Source organism: Stenella coeruleoalba (genome assembly GCF_951394435.1).
Source record: "Stenella coeruleoalba genome assembly, chromosome: 10".
Classification (NCBI taxonomy): Eukaryota; Metazoa; Chordata; class Mammalia; order Artiodactyla; family Delphinidae; genus Stenella; species Stenella coeruleoalba.
In genome coordinates, this window is record NC_137156.1 from 97,963,981 (window position 1) to 97,982,147 (window position 18,167).

An 18,167-nucleotide genomic window follows, 5' to 3' on the forward strand; every position below is an offset into this window, starting at 1 on the left:
TGTCCTAAATGGTTTCAGGTTCTAAGTCCAGGTTGGTGGAAAAGGTAGAACGCTCATCTAGCAGTCTGACCCAAATTAAACTCCAAGAAGCACACACGATAAGGACTGTTCCTGAACTTGTGAGCTGGTTCTGGGAAGAGCCTGCTAAAACAAACTTGGCTTTTTCCTTTGACTTGCTGGTGCCAAGGAAATGTGCACTTACCACTGTGATGGGTCAGAAAAGTCTCACACATTTTACCCACCTAACTTTGCTACAGGGAAAAGGACAAACTGTGTGTGGATCAAGAGGCAAACTGAAATGCTCTGAGGATGCCTTGTAGGAAAGAGGGTGACATCACTCAATCATCAGTTACTGTTCCCATTCCTGCCCTACCTGGACCTTTTGGTATATACCATACAACTCCCCCCAACTTGTCAGGGAGCAGTGAATTGTAGACATTTTAATCTGAAGGTCTTTGCTGGTTCTGTTCCCTTTGCTTGGGATGCCCTTCTACACTGCAAAACTCTTTCAAGGCCCAGGTCAAAGGTTAGCTCTCCTGGGAACCCTTGCTCCTTTAATATTTTATTTTAGCAGCTCTTTTAAATATTAGCATTTCTTACCTTGGGTCAGTGGGTCACTATGAATAGGCTTTGGAAGGTCTATTAATGCTCCTGGGGTTACCCGAGAGGTCTGTGTGTCTGTGCCCATGTGTGTTACTCAGGAGGGGAGGGTCAGAACTTCCATCAGAGTCTCAAAGAGGTCCTGTGACCCAGTGAACGATTAAGAGCCACCAATTTCTTATGTGTCTCTCTTATGAGTTCCTGAGGGCAAGAGTTACATCTTTTTCCATCTTAGACTCTCCAGCACTGGTCCATGATAGACACTCATAACTGCTAGCAGAAGGCTGTTAGTGACCCACAGAGGCAACATTTTTACAGGCAAAGAAAACAGAATGGTTTAATTTGTAGAATTGAGTTGTTTGTTTTTGATTATAGCGTTCAGCATGTAAATTACATTCACCTCTTGGTACAGAAATGGCCCTCTGCCACTTCCCTGGGACAGTTAATCCAGGCAGAATTATTCCTGGGCAACCCTTACCTATGTGTCTGCCAGCAATCACCCTCTCTTCTTTTTTTTTAATTTTAAAAATTTGTTTTCCTCTCTCCCTTCTTACAACCATATGTAAGCTCTCTCTCATCCAGAATAACTCGGACATGGGGTCTTTCGTTCAACAGAGTAGCCATACACAGTACAGCACCACTGGTTTGTCAACGGATTTGATATATTCTGAACTCCAGATCAAGACCTTGCATTACTTAACCGTTGAAGTCTTTGAGGATCCCAAAGGCACTTGAGAATCTGGCAGTGTCTCAGGGTCACCAATTTTCACTGGACAGTATTAAGACAGAGAGAAGGTTTGCTAAGTCTGTCCTGGCCCTGGGTATTCACTCTGAAAAGAGTTTGTTTGAATAAGGTTTTAACAGATTGGCTCTTCATGTCATTCTGCAGGTGCAAAATGAACAACACAGAGAGTTTCGTTTTGCTTATCTATCGGTCCTAAATTTTCGGTAATGAAAATGTATTATTTGCGTAAGGAAAGTTATAAAAATACTAACAAAAAATTAAAGGTAAAACGCGGGGTGTTTGGATCCCAAGAAAACAGGAGTTTACTATGGTTTAGAAGTCAGAGTGACTGTACATAATAATTAGGTTTAATTGACAACACTTTTTCTGAAATTCCTGAATTTTTGCTAAGTTTTATATATTATCACTAGCTTGAGTTTCCCCCCTCTCTTACTTTTATTACTAGAGTCACCAAAAGGAAAATTTTAAATATTTCAAAACTAGTTGTTTCTGGGCAAGTCATGCAGCACACACTCCTCATGTTTCTTCTGGTTTCAAACATAAAGGGGAACCCAGCTCAGACAAGAACAATCCTTGCTGCACACCCGCCAGCTCACGCATCCCCCTTTTTATTCCGAGAGGCTCCAGCTCAAACAAAAGTTACAAGGTTAAGCGCTACTCCGAGTTCCTGACACAGCTGACCCCCGCTTGGTCTTCAAAAAATAGACGTCTGTAATTCCTTTTTGAACATGCCTTCGAAGTGGAGGTCTTTGGCCATGAGCTCCTCTTCGACATCATCTAGTGCCCACTGGTGATCCGTCAGCTCCAAAGCTTCCCACTCTGTCTGCAGAGGAAGAGAACGTGGGGGCAGGGAGAGAAGGGCTGTTATAAGAGCAGCGCTGACCCGCTTGGGCCAGGAGCTGGGTTCAGCTGTGTACACGTGAAGCTCACTCAATCCTATGAGGTAGTTGCTGCTCTCCCCTCACCCACCCCCCGCCCCCAAGTGACAGACTAGGAGACTAGGCTAAGAAAGAAAGAATTTGTTCAAAGTCATTGGCGCTGGCAACTAATTACACTTCTCAAGTATTCTATTAATGCTGACTACTTTCGCCTTTAGTAGGTTTTTAAAAAATGTTGTGTGAAACTTCATGTGCAATACAAATGTTAGCTCATGGGTGTGGGTTTTTAAATATATAATTTAGGCCGTCAAATTCACCCCTTTAATGTGTGCAATTTAGTGGTTTTTAGTATATTCACAAAGATGTGCAACCATCACCACTACCTAATTCCAGAACACTTTCGTTACTGCAGAAACAACTCCATACCAAACAGCAAACACTCCCCACTATCCCCTCCCTCAAACCCTGGCAACTACTACTTTACTTTCTGTATCTTTTTTTTTTGGCTTTGTTGGGGCTTCGTTGCTGCGCGGGCTTTCTGTAGTTGCAGCGAGCGGGGGCTACTCTTCCTTGCAGTGCGTGGGCTTCTGATTGCGGTTGCTTCTCTTGCTGCGGAGCACGGGCTCTAGGCATGCGGGCTTCAGTAGTTGTGGCTTGAGGGCTCTGGAGCACAGGCTTAGTAGTTGTGGCTCATGGGCTTGGTTGCTCCGCAGCATGTGGGATCTTCCCGGACCAGGGATCAAACCCTTTTCCCCTGCATTGGCAGGCGGATTCTTAACCACGGCACCACCCGGGAAGTCCCTGAACAAGTTTTTGTGTGAATATGTGTTTTCAATTCTCTTGGGTACTTAGCTAAGAGTAGAACTGCTGGGTCATATATGGTAACTATGTTTAACTCTTTGAGGAAAGGCTAAAAACTGTGTTCCGAAGTGGCTGCACAATCACCAGCAGGTATGAGGGTTCCAGTTTCTTTGCATCTTTGTCAACACTCATTATCCATCTTTGTATCTCATTGTGGTTTTTTTTTTTTTTTTTGCGGTACGTGGGCCTCTCACTGTTGTGGCCTCTCACGTTGCAGAGCACAGGCTCCGGAGGCGCAGGCTCAGTGGCCATGGCTCACGGGCCTAGCTGCTCTGCAGCACGTAGGATCTTCCCAGACCAGGGCACGAACCTGTGTCCCCTGCATCGGCAGGTGGACTCTCAACCACTGTGCCACCAGGGAAGCCCACAGTCTTCATTTTGACAAAGTTCCACTTATCTATTTTTCCTTTTGCTGCTAATGCTTTTGATGTCATATCTAAGAAACCATGGCCTAATCCAAGGTCACAAACATTTACACCTATGTTTTCTTTTAAGAGCTTTATAATTTTAGTTCTTTAAGTCTTTGACCCATTTAAAAACTTTTATTCAAAAAAATTTTTTATTGTGTTAAAATATATATACAAAATTTGCCACTTTTAGCCACTGTTAACTATAGAATTTAGTGGCATTTATTAGGTTCACAATGCTGTGCAACCATCACCACTATCTATTTCCAAATTTTTCATCCCCTGAAACAGAAACTCTGTACCCAGTAAGCAATAAGAATCTTTTCTCCCCCACTGAATTGTCTTGGCACCTTTGTCAAAAATCATTTGATCTAAATGTATGGATTTATTTCTGAACTCTCAATTCTATTCTGTTGATCTGGATGTCTGTCCATATGCCAACCCCACACAGTCTTTTTTTTTTTTTTTTTTAAATAAATTTATTTATTTTATTTTTATTTTTGGCTGTGTTGGGTCTTCGTTGCTGCATGCGGGCTTTCTCTAGTTGTGGTGAGCAGGGACTACTCTTCGTTGCGGTGCGTGGGCTTCCCATTGCAGTGGCTTCTCTTGCTGTGGAGCACAGGCTCTAGGTGTACGGGCTTCAGTAGTTGCGGCTCGCAGGCTCTAGAGCACAGGCTCAGTAGTTGTGGCACATGAGCTTAGTTGCTCCGTGGCATGTGGGATCTTCCCGGGCCAGGGCTCAAACCCGTGTCCCCTGCATTGGCAGGCGGGTTCTTAACCACTGTGCCACCAGGGAAGCCCCCCCCACAGTCTTGATTACTGTAGCTCAGAAGTAGGTTTTCAGATCAGGAAGTGTGTGTCTTCCAACTTTGTTATTATTCAACATTGTTTTGCCTGTTCTGGGGCCCTTTCATCTCCATATGAACTTCTCGATCAGACTGCCAATTTCTGCAAGAAAGGTTGGTGGAATTTTGATAGGGATTATGTTGAATCTGTAGATCAACAGATCTAGGGCTATTGCCATCTTGATAATATTAAGTCAAGATAATATGTACATGGATATATTTCCATTTATTTAGGTCTTCTTTAGTTTCTTTCAGCAGTATTTTACAATTATCAGTGTACAAGTCTTGCGTGTTTTAAATTTCTTCTTATTTTATTCTTTTTGATACTATTGTAAGTGGAATTGGGTTTTTAAAATTTTTTTTGATTTGAAGTATAGTTGATTTACAAATGTCATACCAATCTCTGCTATACAGAAAAGTGAATCAGTTATACGCATATAGACATTACTTTTTTACATTCTTTTCCATTATGGTTTGGAATTGTTTTCTTAATTTCAATTTTTCAGATTCTTTATTACCAGTGTGTAGAACAACGACTGCTTTCTGAATATTGATCTTGTATCCTAAAACCTTGCTGAACTTATTATGTGTAATAGTTTTTTTGTGGATTCCTTATGATATCCTATATACGAGACCATGTTATTTGCAAACAAAGATAGTTTTACTTCTTCCTTTCTAATCTAGATGCCTTTTCTTTCTTTTTCTTGCCTAACTGTCCAGGCTAGAACATCTAGTACAATGTTGAATAGAAGTGGTGAGAGTGGACATCCTTGTCTTGTTCCTAACCCTAGGGGAAAAGCTTTCAGTATGAGTATGGATGTTAGCTGTGGGTCTTTCATAGATATCTTGCATCAAGATGAGCAACTTCCCCTCTATTTCTAGTTTTTATCATGAAAAATTAGTGAGAGTTTGCTGTACAAAAATTATATTGGATTTTACAAATTCCAGAATCATTTCATGAAAGGCTGTAAGTAATTTAGATTTTTTTTTTTTTTTTTTTTGGCTGTGCCGTGTGGCCTGTGGGATGTTAGTTCCTTGGCCAGGGACTGAGCCCAGGCCCTCAGCAGTCAGAGCACGGAGTTCTCATCACTGGACCGCCAAGGAATTCCCAATTTAGATTTTACTGCATGAAATTTATATCATGGTCCAAAAAAGTTCAAAATATTCCAAATGTTTAGCTGGTACCTCTGACTGGGCTGTTTTTATAACTTTATTTACAGTGTGGATTAAATAGGGTGAGCATTTAAAAACCAGTAGAAGTACCAAGAATCTCTAATTTACTTAACAGATGATTCTGTCTCTGGAATAAAAGACATGTAAATGGAAATACATTTTTGCTAAATTTAAAGGATGGAACCATACATACTACACTCACTTCAGGAAATTCTTTTTTTTTTTTTTTGCAGTACACAGGCCTCTCACTGTTGTGGTCTCTCCTGTTGCGGAGCACAGGCTCCGGACGCGCAGGCTCAGCGGCCATGGCTCACAGGCCCAGCCGCTCCGCGGCATGTGGGATCTTTCCGGACCGGGGCACAAACCCATGTCCCCTGCATCGGCAGGTGGACTCTCAACCACTGCACCACCAGGGAAGCCCAGGAAATTCATCTTTAAAGGTAACGCTGGTAACACCTTTCCGAGCTTCAGTGAAGCTCGGAGGAGAAGTGAGTGTACCTTAAAAGCTTTGTTGGTGTCTGCAGGCATGGCCATGGCTGCTCCAGTCATCTGTTCCTGCATCATCCGTGATTGGTCAGCAGCTGCAGCGTAAGACACATCCGCATGAGTGCCAGGGCGCAGAAAGCACCCAGGACCCTCGGAGAAGGATGGTCCTTACACAGCACTTACAGATGCTTGGTGGTGGGTTAGAGAACCATATGACAGTTCACTGGCCCTGTCACGCACTATGTGAAAGCACTTTACCTCTTCTGAAAAATGGACATGATAATAGCAGGAGACGGAAGATAACTAAAGGAAGTGCTAAACTTTATTTCAAATTTAAGTAACACTAACAACAGCCATCAGTTACTGAGCAACTCCTACATGCCAGGTACTTCACTAAGTACTTTATGTATCTACCTCATCTACCTAACAACAAACCCAGAAGTCAATTATTAAGATAGGCAAACAGAGGATTGGAGTGGGTAAGTAACTTGCCCAAGGTCCCAGCTATTAAGTAAGAGAGCCAGGATTGATACCAGCAGGAACTCTAGGCAATGAGTAAACTGATCAAACCCGGCCTTCTTTCAGCTTCAGGTTTACAGGCTTGTACTGCTGGTGCTGGATCCCTCACAGGAGGGCATCAGACTCTGGGCAACTAAATACTGTCCCCATGATTACCAAGGAGAATTCAGATCTTCAGTCTGACCCTGGGGTTTTTAAGACTCAGAATACCTCAGAAACTTATGAATACGTTTAAGGAATGAAGCACTGTATTTGACTGTGTTCACAAACAGCATAGCCTACATGATCATTCTGGCCCTGGCATGAATGACTCATCTATTGAAGTATTTGCTTCTTACCATTATCTTGGCCCAAAATCAGAGAGTAAATGCTTCGAAGCCCAAAGACATTGAGGAAATACCAGGATGCAGAACTCACCCTAGGAAGCAAAAGTGAAACAATGTAGGTAAGTTATTTCAGAATTAATGTAGTTCACACACTTTTCTACCAACCAAAGTTGTTCAGAGTATGTAAAGGAATCACCTGGGGCAGGGTGTAGTCATCCAAAGCACAACCAAAGAAGAAACACAAGTTGTGAAGGCCACGTTACAAATAGTTATAGCTCTCGGCATGCGAAAAGCTGAGCACTGGATTTGGACAGACTTTGGGGTCAAATCTCAATTCCTCCACTCACTTCACAGAGCTGCCATGAGGATAGAATAAGGTAATATATGGAGGCAAACTGCTCCTTCCGGCTATGTTATAAATTCTTTGGCATTCAGTAGCAGGAACTGAACTCACAACTGGTGTGCTTCATTTTATCAGGGAATGCAAGCTTTGTTTAATTTAATTTTTCCTTCATACATAATGGGTTTTCAAACCATTTATTATTTGTAATCATAAAAACAACACACACTTGTTATATATAATAAATGTAAACAATACTTAAGTACATAAAATATAAATAGAAAGAGGCCTCCTGTCCTGAATTCCATTCTCTAGAAGGAATCACAAGTGATGGTGGGCTTCATACTGAAGATAGTAGCAACTGGGAAAGCCATTCCAAGTTTTGAACTATTATCATCAAAGCTCTCCTTAGCTTAGGTTTCCCACCTTACCCCAATAAAGTTAATATGCTCACATATAATAAAAACTAAAGAGTATAAGAAATGATACAGAGATGGAAAGAACCCACACTTCATTCCAATACTTGGGTCACACCTATCTGTACATAATGTTGCAGGTTGGTAAGCTAGTTTATATCCGGTTCTAGGCTCCTTTGTCCATGCGAGTATGTCAGATGCTGAGAAAAGACAAGAAAGCTTTTCTCCAGCCCATGAAGTTTTTGTTTAGCCCCCATGAGACTGGAAGGTCAAGGTTTAATAGAGTCATGCTACTCATATTAAGTATAGCTTTTCTCCTCTGGGGTAAGGGTGCATAGCCAAGACTCTCCCAGCACCGGGTCTATCCTGTCCCTCCCCAAAAACCAGAGACCGGGGAGTGAATCAAGATCAGCACTGGTTACCCCTGTTTCCCATTCGCCTCCTCCTCCTACTGTTTGGCTTCCTTTAGATGCTAGTCTTTGGGAAGCCATAGACAAAATAATCTGGAGAGACCACATGAAGAAGCACTGCTGCATTCCAGAGGCCGTAGCAGTGTTCTAAGAGCTCTTCAGATTTTGGGTTTTATTACTCTGGCTACAAAAAACAGAATGGTAAGACACGATGTTGGATTTGGACAGGTTTGTGGTCAAATCTCAGTGTCTCCAATTACTTCATAGGGTTTCCATGTATTATAAAATAATATATGGAAAATCCTTAGAACAGTGACTGGTACCAATGAAAAGGATTAATGTTGTTATTAGCAGTAATGTATTTTGGAAAAAAGAATACCAACATCCACTTCCATAAGCTCCAGGGTATGTATTGCTAAAAAGTCTGCCTTGGCCAGAGTTCCTGGCTTTATCTTTTGAATTTCTTGGGGTGGACACATCTGCTTTTGGACTCCTAAGCCCCACGATGCTAGGGAAAAAGAGGCAGATACAGGGCTTCCCTGGTGGTGCAGTGGTTAAGAATCTGCCTGCCAATGCAGGGGACACGGGTTTGAGCCCTGGTCCAGGAAGATCCCACATGCCGCGGAGCAACGGAGCCCATGCACCACAACTACTGAGCCTGTGCTCTAGAGCCCGCAAGCCACAGCTACTGAGCCCATGTGCCACAACTACGGAAGCCTGCGCACCTAGAGCCCATGCTCCGTAACAAGAGAAGCCATCGCAATGAGAAGGCCGCGCACTGCAATGAAGAGTAGCCCCCGCTCGCCACAACTAGAGAAAGCCCGTGTGCAGCAACGAAGACTCAACGCAGCCAAAAATAAAATTAATTAATTAAAGAGGCTGATACATTCTCTCCTTTTGCAAGACTCATGTAAAAGTTGCCATAATCCACCTGTGGCATTGAGTGGAGTTTCAATGAGAAAAACTCCAAAAACCCATTCCAGTGAAGCAGGCAAACTGGAAATCCTATTCAAGAGATCCCTGTTTTAGATTTTGGTTGGTGTTTTTATTAAATAGAAGAAAGTCCTTACCAGGAGGCATCTAATGTGAGTAGTTCAATTCCTTGCTGTAGCATAGGCTTAAAACGGAGGGTCAGTGGAAATGGGACCTTGGCTGCAGAGAAGAAAGAAAAAATTCAGAATCACTCCCAGCTTCCTTTGTAGAACAGTTTAAGTGTGATGCACATATTCTTTCCCTGAGGAGGTGGGAAATCTGTACCATAAAGTGTTTAGAAAATGATTTCCACAAGGAGATGTGTGTCACCTTCTGAAGAATTAACAGTCAAATGTCACTCTGCTCTAGTTCCTTGAACACCAGCTTCTCTAGTGCTTAAGAAGCAGGGGCTCAAACTGAGCTGTGTCCCAAAATCTGGAAAAGAAACTTGCACTGATCTGTTAAGCCCAAAGTGGAATACATACACACAAAGAACTACATTACTGAGAAACCTAGTTCATTTAAATCAAAGCAGCTTACAAACAAATTGACCAACAACTCACCCCAACACCTAGAAAATGAAGTGAAGACAGAAATAGGCTTCCCTTTCCCTACTCACTAGAATACCAAACTAGTTTCGGATATAAACTAGCAAGCCACTTGTTTGAGTCCCTATTAGTAAAAAAGCAACCACATCATGAACTTATGATCATTTTGGGATAAGAGCCATAAAATCAGATCATATTAAATTTTTTTGTTCAAAGACTTATCAGTTTCCACTAGAGAACATAGGACCCATGATAGTAGTGTCTCAGCAGCCCTTGGATTTCTGAATAGGGTCATGGGAAAGGATCACAGATGAAGTAAACCTTAAGTCTTCTGGGTCTGTAACTTACTTGTGACAAAGCCTGAAAATGTCATGTTGATCCATCCACCAATAAGAATCATAGGGAGGACATTTGTGACATTGCCCTTCATCATGTCTGTGAGCATAGTGGGATCTAAGACAAAAACACAAGAAACCAATACCTGTTACCACTGTTGGCAGGGACTTACTCCTATTTTTGTAAGTTTTAAATTTATTTGATAATTAAAGTAATACAAGCTCATTGTAAAAAATTCAAACGACATAGAAACACAGGATGCAGACAGTTCCTCTGAGCCTACTCTCTGAACATTTTTAGCTGTTTGTTTTATCTCCTTCCATCTTTATATATCTATAAAAACATACATATGCAATTATACATGAATATACACACAATAGTTTCCCTCTCTCTCTCTCTCTCTCTCTCTATATATATATACATATAAAAGGCTACTATGCTTACTATTCTGCTTTTTTTGTTTTGTTTTTTGACCGTGTTGGGTCTTCGTTGCTGCGCGCGGGCTTTCTCTAGTTGTGGCAAGTGGGGGCTACTCTTTGTTGTGGTGCGTGGGCTTCTCATTGCAGTGGCTTCTCTAGTTGTGGAGCATGGGCTCTAGGTGCGCGGGCTTCAGTAGTTGTGGCACATGGGCAGTAGTTGTGGCTCGCGGGCTCTAGAGTGCAGGCTCAGTAGTTGTGGCGCACGGGCTTAGTTGCTCCATGGCACGTGGGATCTTCCCGGACCAGGGCTCGAACCCGTGTCCCCTGCATTGGCAGGCAGATTCTTTTTTTTTTTACTTAATTAATTAATTTATTATTTATTTTTGGCTGCATTGGGTCTTCGTTGCTGCCCTCAGGCTTTCTCTACTTGTGGCGAGCGGGAGCTACTCTTCGTTGCGGTGTGCGTGCTTCTCATTGCAGTGGCTTCTCTTGTTGCAAAGCATGGGCTCTAGGCGCACGGGCTTCAGTAGTTGTGGAACAAGTGCTCAGTAGTTGTGGCTCGTGGGCTCTAAAGCACAGGCTCAGTAGATGCGGCACATGGGCCTAGTTGCTCCACGGCATGTGGGATCTTCCTGGACCAGGGCTCAAACCCGTGTCCCCTGCACTGGCAGGCGGATTCCCAACAAGTGCGCCACCAGGGAAGTCCCTATTCTGCTTCTTAATTTTAAAAAGTTAACATATTGTGAATGATGTTTCCACATTGGTATAATATCTCTCATTATTTTTAATGTCTGCATGGGAGTCCACCGTGTGGTCATTCATCACTTCTGGGTAGGCCTATAGATTGTTTTTTTGTTTGTTTGTTTGGTTTTTTTGGCCAGTAAACAGTGTTACCAACAACTTCCTTGTACATAAATCTGCATGTTTATGTAAGTGTTTCTGTAAGAGAAACTCTTAGAAGAATTTCTGGGCCAAGGGATTTGACCATTTAAATTTAAAACTGACTTTCAACAACAGTGAGAGGGCCTAACTTCCCATGACCTTGACAATAGCAGTTTTGGTCAAGCTCTTCAATCTTTGCCAGTTTAATGGGCTAAAAATGACGTCTTGTTTTAATTTGCATTCCACTGATTTTAGTGATGTCAAGTATCTTTTCATATACTTACTGGTCTTTTTTTTCTTGTAAGTTTTCTAAAAGACTTATTAAAATCAATTCCAGTATCTTTTGTCTAGGTTTTAAATAACTGGTTATCTCACCTAAAGAAATAGGTACTGAAATGAGTGGATAGGCAACACTGAATAATAAGTTATTTTGTTTTACCTTAAAGATGTTGTATTTTTCACATGACTGGGATCAGAGAAAGTAAGAAATCTGTTAGAGGAAAAACTGTAGGACGGGCCAAGCAATCACGTCTGACAAAGAAATGGATGGTCTAGGGAACAGTCAGGCAGAATCTGGAGGTCATCTGTCAGCAGTAGGATCCAGGCACTGGATGGGACCCGGGACTGGAATGCTTTCCAGCTGTGCTTCTCAGAGCCCCGGGTCCTGAGGAACAGCAAAGGGGAGAGACCCAGGGACAATGGCTCTAGTCCCCACCCCCTCAGCTGAGAGCTCTTTTTTTTTTTTTTGTGGTACGCGGGCCTCTCACTGTTGTGGCCTCTCCCGTTGTGGAGCACAGGCTCTGGACGCGCAGGCTCAGCAGCCATGGCTCATGGGCCCAGCCGCTCCGCGACATGTGGGATCTTCCTGGACTGGGGCACGAACCCGTCTCCCCTGCATCGGCAGGCGGACTCTCAACCACTGCGCCACCAGGGAAGCCCTGAGAGCTCTTTTTTTAATCCACTTTATACACTGGGGTTCCCTGAAGATTTATTGGAAAAAGGGAACCCCACTTCTGTAGATTCCTGTATCCGATGATCCCTAAGGTCCCTTAGATTACTGTCTTGTAAAATTTAAATTTCAAATAAAACGACATCCTCCCTGCCCATCCCCCCAATAATGTTAAAAGTCTTCCTTAAAGATGAGAGAAAGGAATAAACATACCAGTCATAGGAGAAGGAGGAACAACCTTCCTTTTAGTTTTTTTGAAAAATCCATCCTCTGGGTTGTTGAAGTAATATTTTCGTGTCAGGAAAGACTAGTAGAAAAAAGAACTTTTTAAGTCTTAAAACTGTGACATAGCACATTGTCAAATTATTCCCCCAAGGTTTAGTCAGAAGGCCATTGGAATATGCTGTTACACTCAGAGCTGGCAGCCTACTTGGCAGCCGACCTGACACTTTAGCTGAGTCACATTTAAAAACAATTTCCCAAGAAGGGCAAGGTCACAATGACGGCAAACACCACCAGGACACAGCTTCATTACTGACTTGCCCGCCTTCAGCTTTCCCCCAAGAGTCCCCTTATAAAACATTCAGATATCCACTGCCCTCAACAGTGAATCGTGGAGCTTTTACTCATTTACGAGTACCTGTTTGGGAATGTATTTTCCGTTTTCCCTGAGGACTCTGCTTCGAATTAGGACTTGACTGAAAAATACAACCAAGACAATGAGATTTTTAAAAGCGAAACACTAGAAGAAAATGAGAGAATAAAGTAGAACACCTATTTAAACACGACAGGGCCTATTTGGCAATAGCTCTGTGCGGAAACTTTTCAAAATACAGTGTCCTTAAAACCAGTAGAACATATTTAACCCAACAATGAGCTTTCCAAAAGAGCATTTTTCAGAAGTGACTGCTCCTGAACAAAGATTTCTGAGGAAGGCACATTTGGGACATTATGCTCAGCTTTTTCTTACTTTATAATGAGCTAAGGAGGAACTTTCTCTGAGTGAAAAGAGTAGCAGTTGGATGCTACTCAGAAGACCTGGGGCCAGGAGGAGGGAGGAAGGGTGAGGATAAACGAAGAAAGTTTTTAAACCCGATAGAGAAGTGAGTACAAGACTTGACAGGGTTGTTACCTCACAGAAAACAAATAGAAATTGTACTCAGGATTCAGGCTGTTAGTAAGCTTTCAATAAATACTTATTGAATTAATAAATGAAATTATCTGATACTTGAACATAATTGATCATTACAGATAACAAAGTGTAATGCCACAAGTAGGCAGTGCTAAGATACAAACATCACACAGAAGAGATAAAAATGCTAATTTTTTCTAGATTTTTCAAAGGTTGTTTTAATGAGGGGAATAAAAAACCTCCTTAAGTTAATGGAAATCCTTCTTGAAAAGTGAAAAAAACTGTATACAGAAATGAACACAAGAAAACTGTTCTTGGTTTTCTGTCTACTCCACAGTGTAGCCCACCTGCCCTAAGCAGTCAGCTGGTACGCTTAGGGTCCCGTTGTCACCTTATGCATATTCTAGCTTCTCCATGTGCTGAGATTGCTCTAGCGCCCCCTCCCTCACCAATTCTACCTCATCATGCCCCAACACCCTTTTCAAATCCCACCTTCTCCATAGAACTTTTTTTTTTTTTTGTGGTACGCGGGCTTCTCACTGTTGTGGCCTCTCCTGTTGCGGAGCACAGGCTCCGGACGCGCAGGCTCAGCGGCCATGGCTCACGGGCCCAGCCGCTCTGCGGCATGTGGGATCTTCCCAGACCAGGGCACAAACCCGTGTCCCCTGCATTGGCAGGCGGACTCTCAACCACTGCGCCACCAGGGAAGCCCTAGAACTCTTTTTTTAATTGAAGTATAGTTGATTTACAATATTGCATTAGTTTCAGGTATACAGCATAGTGATTCAGGTTTTTTTTGCTTATTATTTTCCATTATAGTTTATTACAAGATATTAGATATAATTCCCTGTGTTATACAGCAAATCCTTGTTGCTTATCTATTTTAGGTACAGTAGTTTGTATCTGTTAATCCCATACTCATAATTTGTTCCTCCCTGCCTCCTGGTGCCCTTCGGTAACCATAAGTTTGTTTTCTATGTCTGTGAGTCTGTTTCTGTTTTCTATATAGATTCATTTGTATTATATTTTAGATTTCACATATAAGTGATATAGTGTTTCTCTTCGTCTGGCTTATTTCACTAAGCATAATATTCTCTAGGTCCATCCATGTTGCTGCAAATGGGAACATTTCATTCCTTTTTATGGCTGGGTAATATTCCATGGAACTCTTCTTGATGCCCGGTGGCCTCATGGAATTCTCTCTGGTCCTTCTCCTCTTGACCTCATTATACTGTACAGCTGACTGCTCTATACACAAGCCTACAGAGGTGACAGGTGATATGTTTCGTTCCCTGGGAGCTAGTCTAAAGCTATTCACGGACTTCTCTGGTGGCGCAGTGGTTAAGAATCCGCCTGCCAATGAAGGGGACACGGGTTCAAGCCCTGGTCCGGGAAGATCCGACATGCCGCGGAGCAACTAAGCCCATGTGCCACAACTACTGAGCCTGTGCTCTAGAGGCCATGAGCCACACCTACTGAGCCCACGCATCACAACTACTGAACCCCATGCACCTACAGCCCATGCTTTGCAAGAAAAGAAGCCATCGCAATGAGAAGCCCACGCACTGCAACGAAGAGTAGCCCCCACTCGCCACAAGTAGAGAAAGTCCATGCGCAGCAACGAAGACCTAATGCAGCCAAAAATAAATTTAAAAAATAAATAAAGACATCTTTTAAATAAATACATAAATAAAGCTATTCACAATGTGGCCTGTGTACCAACACTGGTCTGTGACGAGGTAAGAAAAGTCACTGAGAGTGAGGGTTTAGAAACCTTTATAGTAAATTGACATTGTCATAACATCCAAATATGTGATCAAAAAATTTTACAAAAGCACCAGTCTGAGATAAACTGGAAATTGAAAAACCAAAAAAATTGGTCCTTTACCACTGACAGTATAAGCAGCACTGGGTCTCCAATAATGGGTAACAATTTAAGCTTTGATGTTAGACAGATGGGTTGAAGTCTTTGCTCTGCCACTTGTTAATTATGTGATCTTGGGTGAGTCATTTAAATTCCCTATGCCTCCATTCATATTGTGTATAATAACAGATTTATTCTCAATGAAGAAATACTTCTTGAGCTTCTGAGTGCCATGTTAGGTGACATGAACAACAGTGATCAAAAAGCAAGTATCTCCAGAAAATTAAAGTTTAATGGGGGAGAAAAACATTAATCAAATAACCACAGGAATAAATGTGAAATTCATCTGTTATGTCCTAGGAAGGAGAGATGAATGGGGGATGTGACTGAGTCTAGTAAGTCGAGGTCTTGGAGAAAGCTTTGCTGAGGCAGTATGATGACGCTGAAATCTTAAGGATGAGTAGAGATTACCTTGGCCACGTGCTGGAGGGAACAGCTGTGAGGGAGTAGTAAGCACTGTCTCTGAGGACCTGAAAAGGCCATATGGCTGGAAGAAAGAGGACTACAGAAATGTGGTGAGACAAGGCTTGAGAGGTTGGCAAGAGCCAGACTATGCAAGGCCATGTGAGTCTCAATGCTTTTTAAAAAAACTGTGGTGAAAAACATGTCACAAAATTTACCATCTTTACCACATGTAAGCGCACAGTTCAGTAGTGTTAAGTATATTCACATTGTTGTGAAATAGATCTCCAGAACTTTTTCATCCTGCAAACCTGAAACTCTTCCCATTGCACAGTAACTCCCCCATTCTCCCTCTCCCAGCTCCTGGTAACCACCATTCTATCAATATTTTCTGTGAATTTGACTATTTTAGATACTTCACATAAGTGGAATCATACAGATACTGTCTTTTTGGGTCTGGTTTCTTTTACTTAGCTTAATGTCCTTAAGGTTTATCTATGTTGTACCATGTAACATGATTCCTTTCTTTTTAAGGGTTCCACTGTATTTTAGTCTTTATCTTAAAAGCAAAAGGGGGAGGAAAGGAAACCCCTGCTGGTGGGAATGTAAACTGGTACAACCTTTATGGAAAATAGTGTGGCGGTTCCACAAAAAATTAAAAATAGAATAGAATCACATTAAAAAATATATATATATATTTGCATCCCCATGTTCATTGCAGTATGAATCACAATAGCCCAGATATAGAAACAACCTTGAAAGGATAAAGACAACATGATATATATATAGACACACACACACACACACACACACACACACACACACACACACAGAGGAATATTATTCAGCCATGAAAAAGAAGGAAACCCCTCATTTGCAACAACATGGATGAACCATGAACACATTATATTAAATGAAACGAGCCAGACACAAAGGGACAAATACTGTATGATTCCACTTATAGGAAGTACCTAGAGATAGAAAGTAGAACGGTGGGTCCCAGGGGCTGAGGGAGAAGGAAATGAGTCATTATTTAATAGGCTCCGAGTTTCTGTTAGGGATGAGGAAAATATTCTGGAAGTGGACGGTGGTGACAGTTGCACAACAATGTGAATGTACTTAATGCCACTGAATTGTATACTTAAAAACAGTCGAAATGGAAAATTTTGTTATGTGTGTTTTGCCACATTTTTTTTTAAAGAGCAAAAAGGAAATACTGAAGGACTTTAAGCTGAATTCTTCCCATATATTATGTCATTTAAAGTGATTACCACTGTACTGGCATATCCTAAGCACTAAGTTAATGGTATCTCCCATTTTCCTTGTGCATGTTTTATCACTTGGACTGAAACTCCCTGAGAGTAGGATCTTGACCTTGTCATATTTTGTACCCCAGGGCATACAGCACAGTGCAGGGCACATGGTTGGTCATCAAGAAAACCTTGTTCACTATAGATAATTCAGGACTTCCACAGGCTGAATAGAAATTCGGCTAGGTCTCTATACTGCTGAGCAATTTTGCAGAAGTGGGGTTGAGAATCGTGACCTTGAGGCATTTAAACCCTGAAGCAAGGCAAACTTAAATTATCCTATACATTCTAAACACTCAGTTTCTCTAAGGTCTGCAAATTCTACAAGAAATTTTTAATTTTGCATTTTCATTAATATCTAAAAATAAGTCCTTGTACTGGTTATAAAGGAAAAGTTTCTGTTTTGCAGTGGTAATTTGCAACTGAAAAACATTTTCTTAAAATAAAACTCTAGTTTTTGTTTTTTTTCCTTTCCAAAGAGTCAGTGTATTCTTCAATCTTGAGAACCACTTTTTACATACATTCTATTCCCAAATATGGTCTAATATTTTTTTATTTGTGTATTTTTCAGTTTTGGTTTAACACATTTTAGAAAAATTTTAGTAACTTTTGAGGCAGTAAAACTTAATTTATGAAACCAAATGTCCCATTTTGTGATCATTCAGGCTCATGGAAACTTATACTGTATCTAGAGAAATGTTTTACAGACATCACCTAAAATTTAATCCCCACGCCTGCTCTATGAGGCATGACCTGGTATCATCGTCCTTTTGCAGATTAAGAAAGTGAAACACAGGGGTAACTCAGCCAAGGACAGTCAGCTAGCGGGGGCGCGATGTGAACCCGGGCAAACCGACATAACCCCTGCACTTTCTTGCCCAAGGCCCCGAGAGAGTGAGATCGTCGGAGAGGGGAGGGAGCTGACCTGTCGGAGACTTGTTCCTGGGTGAGCTTTTTGTCGCTCTGCAGCAGGATGGACACGTAGTGGCGAATCATGCCCACGAAGAAGGTGATGATAACGATAGGCAGGACCACCCAGAGGCGGATGTTGGAGTCGAGCAGCAGCTCCGGCCCTGCCATCTTCACAACCGGCTCCCGGCCAGCTGTAGCCGGGTCGATCTTCACCGGGGCGCAGGTCTGCTCGTCGAGCTCGCCTCCGGGCCTTCTCACGCCCCTCAGTCAGGCGAGCCCGGAACCCCACCTCAGCCTCTACCCTTGCGCCCTGTCCCCCGTCGGGCCGCGCGGCCGCCGGCTTCCGGCGCGGAAGTTTGACGTCACGGCGAGGCG

At 42.3% G+C, this 18,167-nt stretch overlaps 1 protein-coding gene across 1 annotated transcript; it reads right to left on the minus strand.

Moving 5' to 3' along the window:
- Positions 1-323: 323 nt before the first annotated feature.
- Positions 324-18,118, minus strand: EMC3 (ER membrane protein complex subunit 3). The gene is made up of 8 exons (XM_079935827.1): positions 17,806-18,118; positions 12,753-12,810; positions 12,326-12,419; positions 9,875-9,979; positions 9,077-9,158; positions 6,853-6,932; positions 6,008-6,090; positions 324-2,168 (listed from the first exon to the last, which is right to left on the minus strand). Exons 1-8 carry the CDS (start codon positions 17,958-17,960, stop codon positions 2,040-2,042), a joined length of 786 nt encoding a protein of 261 aa, XP_079791953.1. The 5' UTR covers positions 17,961-18,118; the 3' UTR covers positions 324-2,039.
- Between the last annotated feature and the right edge of the window lie 49 nt (positions 18,119-18,167).